Source organism: Hordeum vulgare, chromosome 4H, assembly GCF_904849725.1.
Source record: "Hordeum vulgare subsp. vulgare chromosome 4H, MorexV3_pseudomolecules_assembly, whole genome shotgun sequence".
Taxonomy (NCBI): domain Eukaryota; kingdom Viridiplantae; phylum Streptophyta; class Magnoliopsida; order Poales; family Poaceae; genus Hordeum; species Hordeum vulgare.
The window spans coordinates 439,547,154-439,567,102 of record NC_058521.1 but is presented as its reverse complement, the minus strand read 5'-3'; the positions used below and the strand labels follow the sequence as shown (position 1 = coordinate 439,567,102).

The 19,949-nt window shown below is 45.5% G+C and overlaps 1 protein-coding gene across 1 annotated transcript; it reads left to right on the top strand.

The window, feature by feature from the left end:
• Window positions 1-2,702: 2,702 nt before the first annotated feature.
• Window positions 2,703-7,900, top strand: LOC123450596 (probable pathogenesis-related protein ARB_02861). Its single transcript, XM_045127766.1, has 5 exons — window positions 2,703-2,707; window positions 2,760-3,152; window positions 6,068-6,128; window positions 6,246-6,488; window positions 6,815-7,900. Exons 1-5 carry the CDS (start codon window positions 2,703-2,705, stop codon window positions 6,824-6,826), a joined length of 714 nt encoding a protein of 237 aa, XP_044983701.1. The 3' UTR covers window positions 6,827-7,900.
• Window positions 7,901-19,949: the final 12,049 nt, after the last annotated feature.

Here is a 19,949-nt window from a genome sequence, read left to right as displayed (position 1 = left end):
GACACCGCCTCCCCCGAGAATATGGCCGGTACCACCATGGCTTTCATCATGCTTCGTGCGGTGGCGATGATCGTCTGGTTGCGGCGCTCTACAACACCGTTTTGTTGGGGTGAGTACGGCGCCGTGAGCTGCCGTCCCACGCCCTCATCTGCGTATTATGCCGCGAACGTGGCCACCGTGAACTCTCCCCCTCGATCCGTGCGTAGCAGGCGTAGTTTGCGCCCTATTTCCACCTCCGTGCCGGCCTTGAACTGCTTGATGGCCGTTGCCGCCTGGTCCTTCGTCGTCAGGAGCGTGAGCCACATATGGCGGCTTAGATCGTCGACCAGCAGGAGGAAATAGTGACGCCTTCCTGGTGTCGCTGGCGTGATCGGCCCGCATAGGTCGCCGTGCACTAGGTCGAGCAGGCCCGTGGCGTGCTTCCTCGCGTGCTGTGGGAAAGAAGCACGGCGTTGCTTCCCAGCGAGACAGCCGTCGCACAACTGCCCTACGTGGTCGATCGTGGGCAGCCCGCGCACCATGTCACGCTGCGCGAGCTTCTGGAGTGCGTTGAAGTTGAGGTGGCTGTAGCGCTCGTGCCACCTCCAGGATTCGTCACCGCGAACTGCTGCGAGGCAGACCGTCTTGGCGATGACGAGCGTGACGATGTACAGCCGATTCCGCGCCCTGGGCACCGTGACGAGGAGGCGCTCGCGCCGATCATGGAGCTTCAGATACTCGCCGCGGATCGTGATCTTGCAGCCGCTTTCCTCGAGCTGCCCAAGACTGGTGATGCTGCTGCGAAGGCGAGGGATGTGGTAGACGTCGGCCAGGGCGAGGTGTTCACCGTTGGCACAGGCGAAGAGCACGGTCCCGCGGCCCTTTATCTCCACCAGCGATCCGTCCCCGAACTTCACCGTGCCCGTGACGGTGGTGTCCAGGTCCGAGAAGGCAGAGAGATGCCCCGTCATGTGGTTGCTCGCCCCTGTGTCGAGGAACCAGGCGTCGTCGCGGCGCGGATCGTTGGCGAGGAGGGCGTGCTCGACCGCCTGTTCATCATGCATGCTGTCCCCGTCCGGCTGCGTCGTTGGCGCGTTCACTTGCGCCATCATCAGTGACGGTCCATCGTCGTCGCTGATGTTGCAGGTGCGGATGAGGAGGGCGGCTTTCTCCTCTTCGCCAGCCGGGACGAGATGTGCTTGCGCACGTGGCTGCTGCTGCTGTCCTTTGCCTTCTCGCCGTGGCTCCTTGCAATCTCGTGAGATGTGCCTTGCATACTTGTTGCAGTTGTAGCACTTGACCTGCGACATATCATGGTCTGAGCTACCCTTGCCGTTCTGCTGCTTGCCCCGACCCTTCTTGCCGCTCCCGCCGCCGGAGTTGGAGCCCTGCTCCTTCATCTTCTTCCCGCGCGTGATCCATTCTTCCTCCGTGAGGAGGAGTTGGGATCCCATTCCCTCCGATGAGCCGCCCCGTACCGCTTTTCAGCAGAGGTGAGACGGCCGATCAACTCCTCCATAGACAGCTCCTCGAGGTCGAGTAGCGTCTCGATCAAGCAGGCTATCTGCGAGTATTTAGGGGGAACTGCATTGAGGATTTTTTCGACGATTTTTATTTCCTCCACTTTGTCTCCCAGGGATCGCAGATTGTTGGCGACGTTCGTGGCGCGGATGGCGAAGCTGTCGAGCGTCTCGCCGTCCTTGAACGCGAGCGCTTCGAACTCCGTGCGGAGGCGCTGTGCCGTCGCGTTCCGCGCGCGGTGCACCCCCATCTTCATCAGTTTGACAGCCTCCCACGCCTCGGCGGAGGTGGCCTTGGAGGCGAGGATAGGTACCAGCTCCGGTGGCACTGCTCGGATCAATGCCGACAGGGCCGCCATGTCCTCGCGTTCTCCCGGCTCTCCCATGTCGGACATGGCCTCCCAGAGGCCTTGCGCGCGCAGGTTGATTTTCATCACCTGCGCCCACTCGATGTAGTTTGTCGACGTCAGTGTGGGGTAGACGATGTGGGAGCTTGCGCCGGCGTCGCGGATCACGCGCTCGTGGACGACGACCTCGTTGCCGCCCCTCCGAATCACGCTCCTTCCGCGTGGTCGCGTCGACGGTGTTGGCGACCGCGACCTCGTTGGCGACTTGCGCCCCCCTTCTCCACTGCCTCTCCGTCCTTGTTGCTGCCGGCCATGGCGTTCCCGAACGCTAGCTCTGATGCCAATTGTCAGCCGGCGATAGCAACTTTGCTCTGAATTCGGATAAAGAGAGAGGTGGTTTGCGTTGCGAAAAACTTACAACTTTTCTGTTCTTCTTATTCGTTATTTATGCTGCTGAATACAAGGAAAATCGGGTCGTGATCCGAGCTTCTCGGCATGCCATCCCATGCCCGCTCGCCACTTCTCACGACGCCGCCACGCTCCCTTGAGCTCGTCACATCCCACGACGCGCGCATGGCGGCTGAAACTATCTAACTAACTTGGCAAGGAAGCTGACTAACTAGCCTAGCGAAAAAACAACGGATCAGCTAATGCACGAACAGGCTCGTCGAGCAGCTGCTTTATTTTCTCTAAATGAAACTGACAGCTAAACAGGTGCAGGTTTATAGAGACAACACTTCCCTCCCTCCCAGATCCGATCCTATGGCGTCGCCGAGCTCGCCACCCTCGGCCGCCCCAGCACCCACTCTCTCCAGAGCTTGACCTCTACGGCCGCCTCAAGTCGCTGCAGCGCCACATGGAGTTCGTCGAGATCCAGGAGGAGTACGTCAAGGACGAGCAGAAGAACCTGAAGCGCGAGCTGCTGCGCGCGTAGGAGGAGGTCAAGCGGATGCAGTCGGTGCCGCTCGTCATCGGCCAGTTCATGGAGATGGTCGACGGCAACAACGGCATCATCGGCTCCACCACCGGCAGCAACTACTACGTGCGCATCCTCAGCACCATCAACCGCGATCTGCTCAAGCCCTCCGCCTCCGTCGCCCTGCACCGCCACTCCAACGCCCTCGTCGACGTGCTGGCCCCCGAGGCGAGCAGCAGCAGCACTAGCGAGCGAGCGGCAACGGCGGCGACACGAGAGCGCCGGTCCGTCCCCGCCGCGGGCTGCAGCCGCCCTCCTCTCCTCTGGGCACGGGGACCGCGCCCTGGTCCGACGCCAGCGCCCGCGCGGCTCTGCTCCTCGCCTCCGCTGGTAAGCACCCGCGCCCGCCTCCACTGCTCCTCTGTGAATCCTCCGTGGCCTCCCGCCCGCGCGCACATATCTTCACTTGTTGAGAATACGACTCCAACAAATCCCCTGACGCCGCTGATTGTAGCCTATTCCTCCAATTCCCATGCACCTGGCAATTCAGAACACACCGAACGTTAGTGTATTAGATACATAGAAGAAAACAGACAAGTACCAGTGACAATATACAGTCTATCTTAATTAGTAGACGCAATTCTTACAATCTTAGTGAATTGATCGGAGGTCATTTCATCACTTCTGGAGTAGCCTGTAGGTCCTGCAATTATCTTTATAACCACAACACCCAGGCTGAATATGTCCAGTTTATTGGAGATTATTCTATGATGTATAAACTCCGGTGGCAAGTACCCACTGCAAGCATGACACAACGGGTATGTTACTGACATGGGCGATGCTACGAATCAGCCGGCTGATCCCTGTGTGGGATCAGCCGGGTCGTTAACCGCACGATTGGGACTTTTCAAATCGCACGATTGAGGCTGCGGGGCACCAGGCTCGGTCCCAGCGTCGTTCCCGCCTTGCAAAAACGCTGCTCGCGCTTGCGGCAGCACCACCCCTACGGGAAGCTCCCCCCTGCACCGAAGCGTGAAAAAAACCTCCGAGCCCTGGCGATACACCATTGTTGCTCCGGTGAAAGCTTCATTGCATCCACAACAAACACCAACGGCCCTGGTGGCTCTCCATTGCAGCTTCGGTGAAAGCTTCATTGCAGCCGCAGCGAGCTCCAACGACCCGACGACGCTCCCATGGCATGCTCCAATGAAGCTCCGGTGAAACTCCATTGCAGCCGTAGCGAGCTCCAACGACCCGACGGCCCTCATGTGGCATGCTCCATTGAAGCTCCGCCGAAGCTCCATTGCAGCCGTGACGAGCTCCAACGACCCGACGGCGCTCCCGTGGCATGCTCCATTGAAGCTCCGGCGGAGCTCCATTACAGCCGTGACGAGCCCGACGGTGCTCCATTGTAGACCCTGACGTTCCATTGAAGCTCCATTGCAGTCTTGATGGAGCTTCGACGCAGCATCGATGACTCCGGGGAAGCTCGATTGCAACTCCGCGGAGGGAGAGATCAGCACAAGGCTTAATCCTTTTAGCAAAACGGATTCTAAAAAGGAACCTGACTGACACACCTTTTTTACCGGCATGCCATCTCCAAAATCCCTGACGAGTTTCTGAAGCAAAGCAAAGATTCTCCACTAGCAGCTTGAGACAAGCATGCACACTAAACCGTCCTGACCCACACCAGCCGCATGCCTACAAAACTTAACACCATCTATTCTAGAAACACCATCTTCAGTGGTGCTGCACTACACTGACATATATATATATATATATATATATATATATATATATATATATATATATATACTAGCAAAATGGCCCGTGTGTTGCCACGGAAGAAAAAAAACATAATCTTCAATGATGGTGACCACTTATGTTCACATATCATCGCTTGATTTAGAAATTTTGTGTACAAATGAAAGAAAATGTTTCTTCTTTTAAATTTATTCACAAGTTGAAGCAATCTTTACATTTTCAAAAAATATATATCATGGTTGTAAAAAATCTTGGTAACTCAAAGATTTATTCTGAATTTCAAGATTTTTTTTAGAAAACATACAATAATAATTCTATCCATCCAACAGTTAATTCTTCAAAATTCATACAGGTATATTATCACATAGACTTAGAAGCATTAATATTTAACTACATACATTAGATCTTTCGTGAACAATTTTACAAATATGAGAACAATTTTAAAATCGAGAACATTTTTTACAATTTACAAACATTTACTAAAAATCGTGAATATTTTTTATATTTCGAACGGGTTTAAATATTTTCTTTTGAATTGGCGACCAATTCAAGAAAGACGAACATAATTTTTGATGTTGGAGGATTTTATTTAAATTCACAAACATTTTTCGAAATGCATGAAGTTTTTCTGAATAAACAAACATTTCTATAAATCAGTAATATATTTATTAAATTCATGGACATTGTTTTGGAATTTGCAAAAAAAAATATAAAAATACGGCGCTTTTTTTGAATCCTATTTTTAATTCAAAATAAAAAATCGTTAGCATTTTAATTCAAAATTCCTATTTTTTAGTACGCAAAAGTTTTTGTAATTCTAAATTATTTAAATTATAAATAAACAAAAATGGAACGGAAAATTTTAAATAAAAAAAAGAAACTGTCAAAACAGGCATTAGCTATTTTTAAAATTTTAGGACATTTTTTAAATGCATTAACATATTTTGAATTAGAAAGCATTTTGTTAAATGTCTTTAATAATTTTTAATACATGGAATTGTATTTGAGATCATGGACTTTTCTTATTGTACAAACATTTTTTCTAAAATTGCAAACATTTTATTGTATATGCGAGCATTTTTTACAAAACTCCAAGCAGTTTTTGAAGTCACAAACATTTTAATTTTTTAAATATGTTGATTTATAATTTTCAGTTTATTAAAATTTTAAATATTATTTGAAGTTCTAAATTATTTAAAATAAAAAATAAAACGGAACTGAAAATAAATAAATAAACGGAACTAAAAGCAGACGCCTGTGCATGGGCCGGCCCATACGGTGTGTTGGATATTCTCCCAGCGTGCAGAGCGTAATATATGACTTTTTTAGATGGGCGGCCCAGTCCAAGATTTTTCGTTTTATGAAACATTTTCTATTACTTACCGGTGGCATGGTGGATAATTTATGCTAACTTTAGGGGTAATTTTCAAGACGGACGATCAGAAACCGTATTTGCTTTATTATTAGGGAGAGATATATGCTTCAGAACAGCTTCTGTTCTCTATACTCCATAGCAGTAACACACATACATCCATGGACAGGTGCTTTCAGCTGGGAAAATCCGCGGGCTCTGTGATTCCAAGATGGAGAAGTGTCTCTGAGGCAAGTCATGTACTTCAGCACACATGTCTCTGTATAATGCAGTTCAGGGAATGTGCAGATGAGTTGGGGAGTGACCTGCATTTTGGAGCTGAAGTGGTGGACTTGACATTTCTGCAGGAGACGACAACCCAATGGATCGGGCATGAGGAGAAGAGCGCGGCCTCCGTCTCCAACTTCGGCGGTCATGGTGGCTTCGCCGAGCTGAAGGATTTTCTCAGCTGCGCCGATCAGGAGTTTCATGAAGATGCCAAGGGGAGCTCTGACAGCAGGTGCCTCCATGAGATGCTTGAGGAGGCCCAGTCCGACTCGCCGCTTTCATTCTACTCGCATATTGACTCTAGCGAAGCAAGCGACAGCGAGGTAAGACATGCCAATCCTACCACGTGTTGCAAATTATAATGGCCTAGATAGTTTTATGTTCCCATTTTTTCCTTGAACAAGCACTATGGTTTCAGATCATTGTCAAAAGAACAACTATCTGAAGTGTGATTTCATACTCAGCGTTATCTGAATAGTATAGTCCAATATTTAGCCTGTGAATAACTAAAAAGGCGTAAGGAGACCAGGATGTTAAGACATCGAAAGTACTAAAAATAGAATGACTGTTATCTAGCAAAATTTGGTGAAATGCTTTCATGCAAATTTGTGATGTTAGTATGTGGGGTAACATAATTTTTCTCCTTCAGATAAATTTGTGATGTTATGTGGGGTAAGAAAATTTGTGAGCCGCCGCCGAAGCGCAGATGCAGGCGCCGGCAGATAATCCCGGGTAACAAAATTCCTGAATGTTATCTTGTGGTTGTAGGTTCAGTTGCCTTTGCCTTTTTCTGAAACTTTTTAAGCTTTCAGTCTTGCACTGTGAAACCAGGAGGTTTTGGACGCCGGGAGCACAAAAACTCAAAATCTACACCCCTGCTAGAAATATAGAGTATGTGAAATGGAACCATGATCCGGAAAACGCATATTACTGGAAGTACCAACAAGTGTTGGTCATGCCTTGCTAGAGTGTTTTTTCTTCTGAATTTTGGCATGGGGGGTATTCCGTATTGCTGAAGCAGGATATGTTCAATTTACTGTAGTTGCTGCTGTGCAATTATTGAAAATCAATGCTCCCCCTGTAGTTGTCACAGTATGTCATTTTCTTTGTCGGGTCCAAACAGTTTTAAAGGCCTGCACCTTCAAATATATTTTTACTGCTAGCTAGTGAGAATATTTTAGTTACTCCATAAACACATGTTGATTAGTGTTAGTCATACTATTTACGTGTTGTGTTTTCTACAATAACATGATTAATTAGGTTTCATCCTTAGCTTTAGCGTCTTCTTCCAAAAGGTTCTCATCGATTAGTACCGTCAACCTGTACATATTATACTTCCTCCGTTCGGAAATACTTGTCATAGGGATGGATGTATCTAGATGTATTTTAGTTCTAGGTACATCCTTTTTTTATCAATTTGTGCGACAAATAATTCCAGACGGAGGGAGTACCATTTTGTTTCCTCGTTGGCTACTATTTTGTTCTTATTTTTTGCATAGGTGAAATGTGAAGCCAAGCGTGAAGTCGTGAAGCCTATATGCAAAGAGCCGCATATCATGTATTGTAATAGTAGACTGTAGTAGGCATATTTGAGTTGTAGTAGTGTAAAGATTGTAATAGACTAATTTAGTGTTTTTTGGACGAATTTTATTTGTTCTGTGATCTGTTCAAAATATTGATTTTGTATGTGATTTGTATACCTATGAAATGGAAACCTCACAAATTGTTTGACAAATTACAAAATTTATGGTGTTGATATGAATTATGAGATCAGCATGACATGTGGGACCAATGTGACTAGTGGGACCAGTATAAAAATAAAATGGCCAAAAAAGAAAATAAATAGAAAGTAAAAGGCCACGACCCAAAATAAAAAAGGCTAAAATGTTGGGGATTATTGGGTCAAGCCCATGCAGCTAAGCAAAATAAAGAGAAAAAAACATTAAATGGGCTGGATTATCGGGCTCGGCCCATTTAAAACAACGAATTGGACCGGGCTGATTCTATGCCACGTCAGCTTGCCATGTCAGAGCCGACGTGACGTGGGCAGATTGCTAGTGACCAAAATAATTTCAATGCTTTCGTTTGGTCGTAAAATCCTACGACCAATCTAGCAAAAATGTCGTTATAGTTCATTAGAGACCCTCAACTTTCGACCGTTTGTTTTTGGTCCTAAAAAGGTCACAAATGAAAATCAGTGACCATTCGGTGACCAATATTGAGGGTCGTCAGTTGACATATTTCTTGTAGTGTTTGTTAGAATCGCTCTCTTCATGCTTCACTTAATTTTTTTAGAGCCATGGAATTGCTCTAGTGCTTCACTTATATTTTTTTGAGCATGGTGGTGCTGTTATTTTGAATGAATTTTCTCTCATGGTTCACTGGTCTTTTTTGGGGAGTTTGTAGAGATTTTAAAGAAATCCTCTCTTGCTTCACTTATATTATTTCGAGAGTTGAAAATTTTACAGAAACATGTGCTCTCGTTCTTCACTTATATTTGTTTGTGACCTTGTTATTTGCAACAACAATTTGCTTTAGTTGAAATTAGTCCCAAACTAATAGATGTCGAGGGGATATATAATAAAAACTTTCATGACGATCATTGGATATTAAACTTGATTCTTTGCAATAGTTTTGTGGTATGAAGATAGTGATATGTGAGTTATGTTGATGAGTAATTATGCTTTAGTAGGAATATTGGTGTTAAGGTTTGTGTTTACCTATGCATGCACATGATGTCAATAATTATGCTATGAAATTACATCCTACTTGTGCTGCATTATTCGGTGTTAGTTATGTTTAATGTTCGCAAATGATGGTTTTCGTTCCTTGGTTGGGCGCTTGTCAATCTATTTGCTAGCCTCCACTTGTACTAGGCGGGAATACTGGTTGTGCATCCAAATCCTAAACCCAGAGTTGTGCCAAATGAATCCATCATCCCTACATATATGCGGTATTTCAACATCATTCTAAGTAAATTTGCGAGTGCCAACTCTAATGTTCAAAATAAATTTCTATTTTGTGTGCCCGTACCGCTCATGAAGCGGGGAGCGGTCGCCGATGTCTTCCGTTTTAAATAGGTTATTCTCAAGATGAGTGTTTATTCACTTGTCATTGCATGAGAGTATGGTGGTAATAGGGATGCCTAGTCCCAAAATACAAAGAAAATTTATTTTATATTGTCAAATAATAAATTCCTTGGAAAGTGTTGGTATGGACGGTACCCGTGGATGCAGCTAGCTGTGCAATGTGAAAAGTATCATGTAAAAAGGAACACACTTGATTTCAGTTTGGGAACCGCCTATGATTTGTTTAGCATGCGAGATATTCGAAACTCTTAGTGGTTTTTGTTGACACGAAAAGCATACCACCCAAAATATTTTATATCTAAATTTTTCACTTTGAGCTCTGGCACCTCTACAAATCCGTGCTTCCCTCTGCAAAGGGCCTATGTATTTACTTTATGCAATTTTTATTTTTGAATTTGAGTCTCCATCTTCTATTATAAAGCACCAAATAAGGAACATTATTATCATACTTGAGAATTGGATGTAGCTAATATTTGGGTGTGTTGCATGAATGGATCAATGATGGAGCATGATGGTCCAGGGATAACGTTCTTTAGCGTTGATATTTTGAAAGACTTAGTTGCTTGTTGATATGCTTGATTATTGAAGTTCTCATGTAAAATTATAGACTATTGCTTTGCTTCATCTACAAATCCATATGTCCATGCTAAAAAGAAAAAGAATATGATGAACATGTTAAGCAACATTCGATAGAAATAATTCTGTTTTTTATCATTTACGTACTCGAGGACGAGTGGGAATTAAGCTTGGGGATGCTGGTACATCTTCAACGTATCTAGAATTTTGGATTGTTCCATGCTATTATATTATCATTCTTGGATGTTTTATTATCATTTTATAGCAACTTTATACCTTTTTTGGGACTAACCTACTGACATAGTGCCCAGTGCGAGTTGCTGCTTTTTGCTGTTTGTTCCTTCGCAGAAAATCAATACCAGATGAAGTCCAAATGCCACGAAACTTTTTGGGGAATTATTTTGGATCATAAGGAAACTTGGGGACCAAGGATGATCACCACAGGAGGCCCATGCGTCCCACTAGGCACTAGGGCATGCCGAGGGCCCTTGGCGCAGCCTGGTCGCTAGTGGGGGCCTTGGGCACCTCCTCCACTGCCTCTGAGCTCTATAATTACCCTAATATTCTAGAAAACCTAGAGGACTCGACAGAAAATCGTTTCAGCCGCCGCAAGTTCCAGAAGCCATGAAATCCAATCTAGTACCCATTCCGAAGAGGAACACGATCACAGAGGGGTTGATCATTCTCATTGGCGCTCCTCCGATGATGCGTCAGTAGTTCATATCAGACCTACAGGTCCGTAGGCAGTAGCTAGATGGCTTTCTCTCTTGTTTTGCTTCTCAATGCAATGGTCTCCTGGAGATGCATTTGATGTAACTCAATGTTTTCCGGTGTGTTTGTTGGGATCCGATATTTGGTTTTTGTCTAGCCAACTTGATCTTGTATCTTGCAATGGGAAGATGTTCTTTGTGATGGGTTTGATCTTGTGGTGCTCAATCTCAGTGAGAGAAGGAGACATGACACACATGTATTGTTGCTATTAAGGATAAAACAATGGGGGTATATTTCTACATGAATAGATCTTGTCTACATCACGTCATCGTTCTTAAAGCATTACTCCATTTCTCCATGAACTTAATACGCTAGATGCATGGTGGATAACGTTCGATATATGGAGTAATAGAAGCAGACGCATGAAGAAGTCGGTCTACTTATCTTGGACATGATGCCTATATACATGATCATTGTCTTGGATATCGTCATAATTATTTGCTCTTCTATCAAATGCCCAACAGTAATTTGTCTACCCACCGTTTGCTATTTTCTCGGGAGAAGCCACTCGTGAAACCTACGACCCAAGTTCTATTTCACATCATCTATTTGCAATCTCTATTTTTCTATTCTCGTTTCCATTTCATTTGCTCTTTTATTTTCAAATCTATGTTATCAAAAAACACAAAAATACCTTGCTGCATTTTAATTGCCATCACTTTATTTGCATCTATCAATCTATCCTTTTACTTTACGCACAAAGGATTGACAACCCCTACACGTGTTGTTTGCGAGGATTTGTTATTTGTGTGTAGGTACCGCTTACATAGTCTTGTGGATCTTCCTATTGGATTGATACCTTGGTTTCAAAACTGAGGGAAATACTTGTCGTCGCTGTGCTACATGACCCTTTATGCATGGAGGCAAACCAACGCAAATCAGCGGGGAATCATGGGCCTGGCGAAACCTATATAAGTAACCCCGGTGCTCGTGGACAAGGGTTAAGCATCCCATGTAGTGACACCCCCCATAAGCAACACTAAGCCTCCGAGCTCGAGACGTAGGGTCTTTACCACTCCCGAGTGGGGCCATAACTCTTACATCCGAGTGTTATACATGCGCCGTAGCTAGACTCCACCCCCTCATACGTACCCCTGGTACTATTGGCACGTTCGTTCCCTCGATAGTTGGCGCCGACCATGGTGTTGCGCATCTAGCAAATTGCGGGCCCAGGTGGAAATTCAACTTTTTTGTTCATCATGATGACACTCAATGGCAAGATCCTCCTTGGTTCCCTCAACTTCACCGCTGACGACTCGACATGGCTACAGGAAGTGCCACTAGAAATAGATGCGCTGCCCACCCGCGATGTGGAGCATTTCAGTACAGTAATGCATAGAATCCTCCTCCGACAGTCGTTGGCGTCATATCGTTCAGCACCCCCACGTCCCGTTGCAGCCCGTTGCAAGCGCTCCAGGCTCTCACGGCTGTAGCATTGGATGAAGCACGCCGTTGCATTCCAGGCCACGGCTAGGCACGTTGCCATGCTCGACTCCGACGATCCCACCCTCATATTGTTCCCTTCGTCGGGGGACGAGTCCTTCATGAGTCCGATTGCGAGAGCAGCAGAAATGCTATAGAGATTCTGATGGCTGAACGACCAAGGGAAGACCTGATGGGTACTTCATGGGAAATTCCCGAGGGCAATATGGAGGCAGCCGCGACCACATCAAAGTCGATGCCTATGTCCCTCAACCCCTCAGTTGGGAGCAACGAGAAGAGATCAGGTGTAGGAACAATCAAGTTATGCTCACCCCCATCACGGGGACTACCCCGGAGGAGATGGCCTTGGAGGCCATGCGCCAGACCACTCTGGCCGAGCGTGAGCGACTCCAGCAGTCACTCGAGGACCGCATGACAAGGGAACAACCCAGTTCAAACCGCAACCACAAGCGATTGTTTCCTAGTAATCGCCCGCACAACATCCAAGTGATGCGCACACCGCTGCAAAACTTAGACATGGCCACTCGGATCATTGATTCTATTCAGCCGTCTGACTCGATGGCTGGGGAAGGCATTCGACAGATCCATACTCTGCTGAAGACGGCCTTGCAACAAATTTCCATGGTGTCACAGTCGCACCACTGCATAGACAACACTTCTGTGTGGGTGGACATAATGCAGTCGGCTCATAGCCCAGTGGCACCCCAAGGGCACCGAAGAAATCCCCCTCTCTAGAGAGGCCAACATGGATATCGGAGGCTTGACGATCATGTCCTTAGTCGGACGCCCCATTCGAGGGCTGGTTTACTCGGTCAAAGGTCGAATGACAGCATGCGGCTGTACTACGATGACTGTAAGCGGAGCCCTAATGGGCGCGGGGTCTTTGGAGTGGACAATCGCCGAGCTTCCGAGTTTAATGCTAGGTCCATTATCACTCAGAGTTTGGTAGAAAAAAATAGGACTGGTAGAGAATGCTCAAGTGGCCAAGTGGTCTCCTGCCTCGAGTGCTTCTGCTGGCACATACGTGAAGCTGAGATTCCCTCTAACTACAGGTTGGTGACATGGATCAGCAAGTTCAACGGTGAATCAAAGGCGGAGACTTGGCTCGAAGATTACCGAGTGGCTGTCGAGATTGGCGGCGGTGACGACTACGTCGCCATGAAGCATCTTCCCTTGGGGACTGTGAGGGTGTGGCTAAACCAACTACTTGTCATCAGCATCCATAGTTGGGAGGACCTAACCCGAGTGTTCGTCAAGACATTCGAGGGCATGCACAAGCGCCCGGGTAGCCTGACTTTGCTGCATCACTGCGTCCAGAAGAGCAATGAAACTCTCCATAGCTACGACACAAGTGGCATCATTAAATAGGTGGTATTTTTACAAGATTTTAGAAATTGGAATTTCTGGATTTGGACATTTATTTTAGCCTAAGGATTTTTTGGAAGAAAATGTCATAAAAGAAAAGAAAACTGGCACGGTGCCATGGGCCAGATTGACGTGTAGCTGGACAGGCCCAGAGGCTAGCCAACCCAGGTGCGCTAGACGCGCACGCCAGCCTGGGTTTAAACCCGACACGCAGGCCCCAACCATGAGATAGAGAGAGAGAGAGCACGAGAGAGTTGAGAGGCTGACGAGCGGGTGTCATTGCTAGGCCGTCGTCAACCTCTGGCTAGAGGGGAGGAGAGCTCACCGGTATCGACTCCTTCCACGGCGAGGGAAGCTGGGGGCAAGAATGGACTCCTCGTTCTCCCACCATTCAGATGGTGGTCGGGGTGGTCGCCAGGGTGGCCTTAGTCACTAGTGACGAGGTGACCGTAGTGGGACAGCCTCGAGCGAACTCCTAGTCAATGCTACATGCTGCAATCAGAGAGGGAGAGAGATGTGATCGTGTCACGATAGGAAGGGGGGGCCGAGGGAACAAGAATGAGGGCCGGAGAGTGGCCATACCGGGAGATCAACGGTGGTCTCGACGCGGTGGAGCTCCGGTCAATCTTGAGCTCGGATGGCTTAGGGGAGGAGATGGTGGTTCGGGGGTTCGATTGGGAGGGAGAGGGATCCAATAGAGGTGGGAGATGGTCTCTTGGTGGTTATTTATAGCCTGCCCATGTTTCACTATGTGCCCATGTGTCGGGGAGGCCGTGGCGATTGCCAGTGGGCACGGGGGCTCGCGGGGGCATGTCTGGAGGCGTTATTGGGCGTGGTCTACGACCAGGGGAGGGAAGAGATGGAACATGGAAACACTCTGATGCTTGCGTATGTAAGGCTGCTGGTTGGTTGAGCGGGGTTGCCATGGCACACGTGTAAGGAGCTATTAGAGGGAGAGAAAGGAGGGCGTCAGCAGTCCAGCGTGTTGTGGATGCCAAGGTGCCTAGACTAGTGCGAGGGGAAGGCCCGAGGTCGCCATGGCATTGGCAGGGTGCGAGGTCAAACCTCGGCCATCCTGTAGCATTCTCCATAGCATGATTTTGGCCGACATGGTAGGACTTTTGCGCACTCTAGCGTGCCCAGTTCTATCTAGTAGTTATAGGGGTCTTTATCAAATGGGGAGGAGCCTTGGATGCTATGGAAACTGTCATGAGTTGGAGACAGAGAGAGTGACAAGACAAATGGGTTGTCCAGGGGGTGCAAGTGGGATTCCGACCCCCTCATTCATGGAGTTGGCCACTAGGAAACTTACTGGAGGTGTGGAGGGGCTTGCGAGTCTTGTGGTAAAAAGATGAGAGCAAGGAGAATAAGTTGAGAGGTGAAAACAATAAATTTTAGAAATGACCAGAAGGTGTTTCATGATTGTTTCAACAAGGTAAATCTATCTACTAGCTATGATACTTAATAGTATCAAATGATGGGACTAAATAAGCTTGATCACCAATTTTCAGCTCATTTTAAGAAAGTTGCTAATGCAAACTTGGGAAACCCTAGAAATGCGTAGAAATTGATTTCTTAGATCTAGTCATGCATAACTATTCCCCTTAATGCACCGCTTGGTGTGGTGGCATCATTTGAGGTTTAGAGCATGCCCACAAAGTTTGGGAGAAAATGGATAAACTTGACAATGTAAAGTTGCTCAAGTTTGGGTGTGGACAGAGAGGGTTTTGGGATGTTTTGGCCAATCAAAATGATTGGTATTAGGATGAAACTTGGAAAGATCATCACATATGGCATATGTGACATGCTATAATTTTCCTAGATTTATTTGAGAACATTTACTATAGAAATATTTCAAATACTCGAAATAGGTTGAAAGGGTTTTGGAGGGATTTTTTCCAATACTTTCAACGCGACCATGTGTTGAAACTCTTATATTTTAAAAATACATGCCCACTAAGTTTCCCTAAATTTTCCCAAATATTTTGAAAGCCTTAACATAATTTTATTCTATAAAAAACCATTTCTAGCCTTAAGAAAAAGCCTTCAAATTAAATATAAAAAATAATCTTTAAAAACAATATTTTGTGGTTTTGGAAAGTCCTACATATAGTAGGTTACAAATAAAGTCTTTGGGGAAAATATTCACCCTTATTTGAGGTGTTGTAGTACAAACCTCAACTCAGGGGGGTTTGAAAACATAAATTGAATAAATGATTTTTGGTCAAAATAATATTTTATAAAAATAGTTTTACGTCCTATACATATGGCATGATCATTGGGAAAAAGTTTGGGTCAAGGACATGAGTTTTTGAGAGAAGAAGAGTTTTGGTGAATTAAAACACAATCAAGCAAACAATCAAATAGCAAACGATTCAAACATGCACAAGCACACAAAAAGTTTTAGTTGGTCCAAATTTTCATAAATTGTTAACATAGCAAAGTGGTACTAACATAGGGTCACACACATATGCTCCTTGATGGGCTTGACCTTCGGGTCGACACAGAGTCAAGGCTGATCCGGCTCCTTGGGAAAAAATGGCATGTCAGACAGCTTCCATGCAAAGATGTCCCAGTTCCCATGGAGGAACTAGATGAACTTGTCTTCATCTTTCTCGCCGAGTGATGTGGAGATGTTCATTGCTGCCGCACTCAGATGCGACGGATGGATATGGACTTGTTTCATCTAAGAGGCCGACTGGAAAGTGGACTCCATAGTTGGCTTCTTTGACCTAAGAAGTTTCGGGGCATCCCTCGTCTTCTTGTACTCTTCGAGCTCGACAACTTCTATCTACTTGATCATAGATCCCTTCTGAAGGTGTCAGAACATGATGCGCACACAACACCTATGGGACCTTTGCCCCCTTTATGGTTCGGCGGGGAGGCCATATGGCACAAAGAGCAGAGACTACGAGGCACCACAATGATGAGACTCGGGGATTTTACCCAGGTTCGGGCCGCTGTGAAGCTTAAAACCCTACTCCTACTTTAGTGGATTGATTTGGTAAGACGAAGTTTGCACGGAGCTCTGCCCCGACAAGGGTTGCCAGAGAGAGCTATCACATACGCACACTTACACTTGGTTCTAATCCCGTGGGGACATAATCTACCAAGTGTCGAATCTCCAAGTGTCCGAATCCTTTGCTAGGTTGCCTCGGGCCTCCTTTTATAGCTCATGGGCGTCCACAGTGGCAACTGACATGATCATATAGCTAAGTGCTATCATACCTAACTCTGGCTGTAATTGCATCTAGTGCCCCTTAGTGATTTTGGTGGTTTGAAGACTTATAGGTTAAGTATCTAATGTGTTCATGAGTGTACAAAAGATCTATAAGTCGGTGAGGAGTTTGAAATATTCAATGAATATCGACCCCTAAAAATGTATAGCGTCGGTTGAAGAAATTGGTCTTCTACTGAAGACTTTGATCGCGAAGAAATTGAGATGAAAATGATATTCCTCATGAAGATATTGAAGATGAGGAATTCGGTGTGTCCTGAAGAAAAACGATTCGAAGACTTTGAAGCGTGAAGATTTATTTTTTCTATTTCGTTTTTCTTCACTATTGAGTCATAGGAACACCGTACTGTTAAAGGGGGTCAAGGTAACACTTTGGAATGAATTTCCTCATGATGCTCAACCCAAGCCTAATCTTACCAAAAGCCTCAAGTGAGGAATATGAGAGACATGAGGACTCTCACAGTTGAGGGTCCCAACCGTTGCTGCAATACGCGCCACATCACCGATTCTATCCACACCAACGGTCATATTATTTAAGGTCAATAATGTCAAATCATGTCGGGATACTCCCAGGCTATAAATAGCCGCCCCACAACCATTAGCTGGTTGGCTGCTCCTTGAGAAACTGACACTTGTCATTTAGAGCAACCCAAATTCCTCAGAGTCTTCGAGAGTAAATCATCAGTGAGGAAATACCCCAAACACCAAACCACAAACCAAAAACCAAGTGATTGAGCATCACTGAAGAATTTGTTCCTGTGTGGGACTAAAGCCTTTTACCTTTGAGGACTGTGCGTCCTCCAGACGGTTAGGTGTCATGGTCTAGAGCAAACCAACAGTCAATTGTGGATCGCCGGGTGACCTAGTTTGTGAGGGTTTGGTAGTCTGCCCTGAAGACTTACCACGAGTGTCGGGCGAGGACTATGTGTCCTTAGCTCAAGGAGAATACGGTAGGGACTGTGTGTCCCGGGACTGTGTGTCTTTTAGTTTCAATACCAAGCCGCTCCAAACCAGACGTACAACTGTCACAACAGTTGGAACTGGGTCATCAACCACTGTCTTCACTGTGATACGGGTTCTATTTCTTCAACTCTTTCAATTCCTCAATATTGTATGTTGAAGATTTTCATTCTCATAGTTTGAAGAATTTGCTGAAGACTTTCTCTGAAATTCCTCAACCTCAAATTCTTCACGCGAGTTAATCCTCACCTCCTTTCTCTATGCGTGCGTACTGTGCAAATTGTTTTTCATATTCTTCATCTTGAAAACTGCTGTAGTGATACTTTGCACCCCTGATCCTTTGATGTTTTTGCTGCAAGTTAGTCATCAGTGAGGAATTTCACCAAAAGGAATTTCCTCAGTGATGAAATTCTAAAAATCTCCTATTCACTCCCCCTCTAGTCGATATAACGCACTTTCAATTGGTATCAGAGCAAGGTACTCCCTTGGTTTGTGTGATTTTGGTTTAACCACCTTGAGTTTTAGTTATGTCAACTGCAGGCATGATCAAGGTTACTTCAGGATGTCCTACTTTCGAAGGAAAGGACTTTCCCTTCTGGAAGACCAAGATGCAGATGCATCTACAAGCTATTGACAATGATCTCTGGTATATTGTGGAACATGGTGTTCCTCTCATCACTGCTACTGTCTCTGTCGCTGATGTGAAGAAATTCAAGCAACTTGATTCTCAAGCAAAGAATATCATTTGTGGCCATCTAAGACAAGGTCAGTATGGCAGAGTAAGTGCTTTGGGCTCAGCAAAACTAATCTGGGAAAGGTTGTCCAAAGTAAATGAAGGAGTATCGACTCAGCGTACCTCCCGTGTTGATGTTCTTCGCAATCTCTTCAATCGCTTCAAGAGGCTTGACAATGAAAGCTGCCAAGATACCTTTGATCGCCTCACTGACATATCAAATGAACTGCAAGCACTGGGAGCTCAAGACATTACTGACCATGAAGTTGTGAAGAAACTGCTAAGATCTTTGGATTCATCATTTGATACTTTGGTTCTGATGATTCAAGAAAGACCAGACTACAAGATGCTTGATCCTGCTAATATACTCGAAAGACTTAATACTCATGAATTCCAATAGGAAGAAAAGAGAGATCTATATGGACCAAGCTACTCTAGACCTCGTGCACTGAAGGCCAAAGAAATTTCCTCATCTAAAGAAGAAGACCCAGATTGCAGCATTGGTGATCCTGAAGAACTTGGACAGGAGCTAGCAATGCCTGTGAGGAAATTCCAAAAGTTTACAAGACGTGGCCAGTTTGGTAAATCTTTAAGAAGAGATATGAGGAAATCAGAATCTTCATGTGAGGACTACAAGAAAAGGACCTGGCACAAATGCAAGAAATCAGGTCACTATATTACTGACTATCCTTGTTGGGTGAATGTATCAAAGAATAAGAAATACAAGGATGAAAGTTCTGATGACTCGAAGAAAAAGAAGAAATCTTCAAAATCCTCATCCTCAAAGTCCTTATCGCACAAGAAGACTAGTTTCAGAAACGCTCAGACACTTATTGGCAAGGACATGGATCCTGAGGCAGAATCGGAGGAATGTGATGAAGAGGAGGGCTCTGAAGAAGACTCAGAATCTTGAGAGGCTAGTCTTGCACTAGCAACCACATTCGTCAGCAAGTCAATCTTCAACCTTGAAGAAAATGACAACACCATCCACACTGATGACTATGCTGATGACTTCGCTCCAACCTATTGCTTCATGGAAAAAGGTTCAAAGGTACCGAATGATGCTTCCTCCTATGATTCAAGTGGCTATGAACCTGATGATTATAAAAACCCAGTTATAGTAAACTTGCTATGATTGCAACCAAACAACAAAGTGCCCTCGAAAAGCTTCAGAAACTGCTAGATAGAAGCGATGACCTATTGAATGATGAAATGAATCTTACCCAAATCCTCACTGAAGATATGAAAAGTCTTCGGTCTAGATTTGATAATCTTCAAGATCGTCATGGAAAACTCCTCGTTGATCATGAGAAACTTCCCTATCAATTTCTTCAAAGCAAACATGATCTTGAGAAGCTGAGGATTTCTCATGATGATCTTCGTATGGAAAAGGATTCATTACTCGCTCAACAGATCAGTGCCACTCAGGTTGAATTCATTCCTCCATGTCTTAAATGCATCGAACGTGAAATTGCTAATTCTTCACCAGAATCACCAAATGCTTCTATTGCTACAAATTCTTCAACTGCTCATGTGGTATCAAATTGCTCACTTGAGGAAACCACAAATGTCACCGATGAAAATGCAGGGCTGAAGGAATTGTATGTGA

Excerpts from the sequence above, each read along its gene's own strand:
- LOC123450596 (XM_045127766.1), top strand. Across the intron at positions 3,153-6,067 it reads TCTGCTCCTCGCCTCCGCTG|GTGCTTTCAGCTGGGAAAAT; the intron begins GTAAGCACCCGC and ends ATCCATGGACAG. Across the intron at positions 6,129-6,245 it reads GATGGAGAAGTGTCTCTGAG|GAGACGACAACCCAATGGAT; the intron begins GCAAGTCATGTA and ends ACATTTCTGCAG.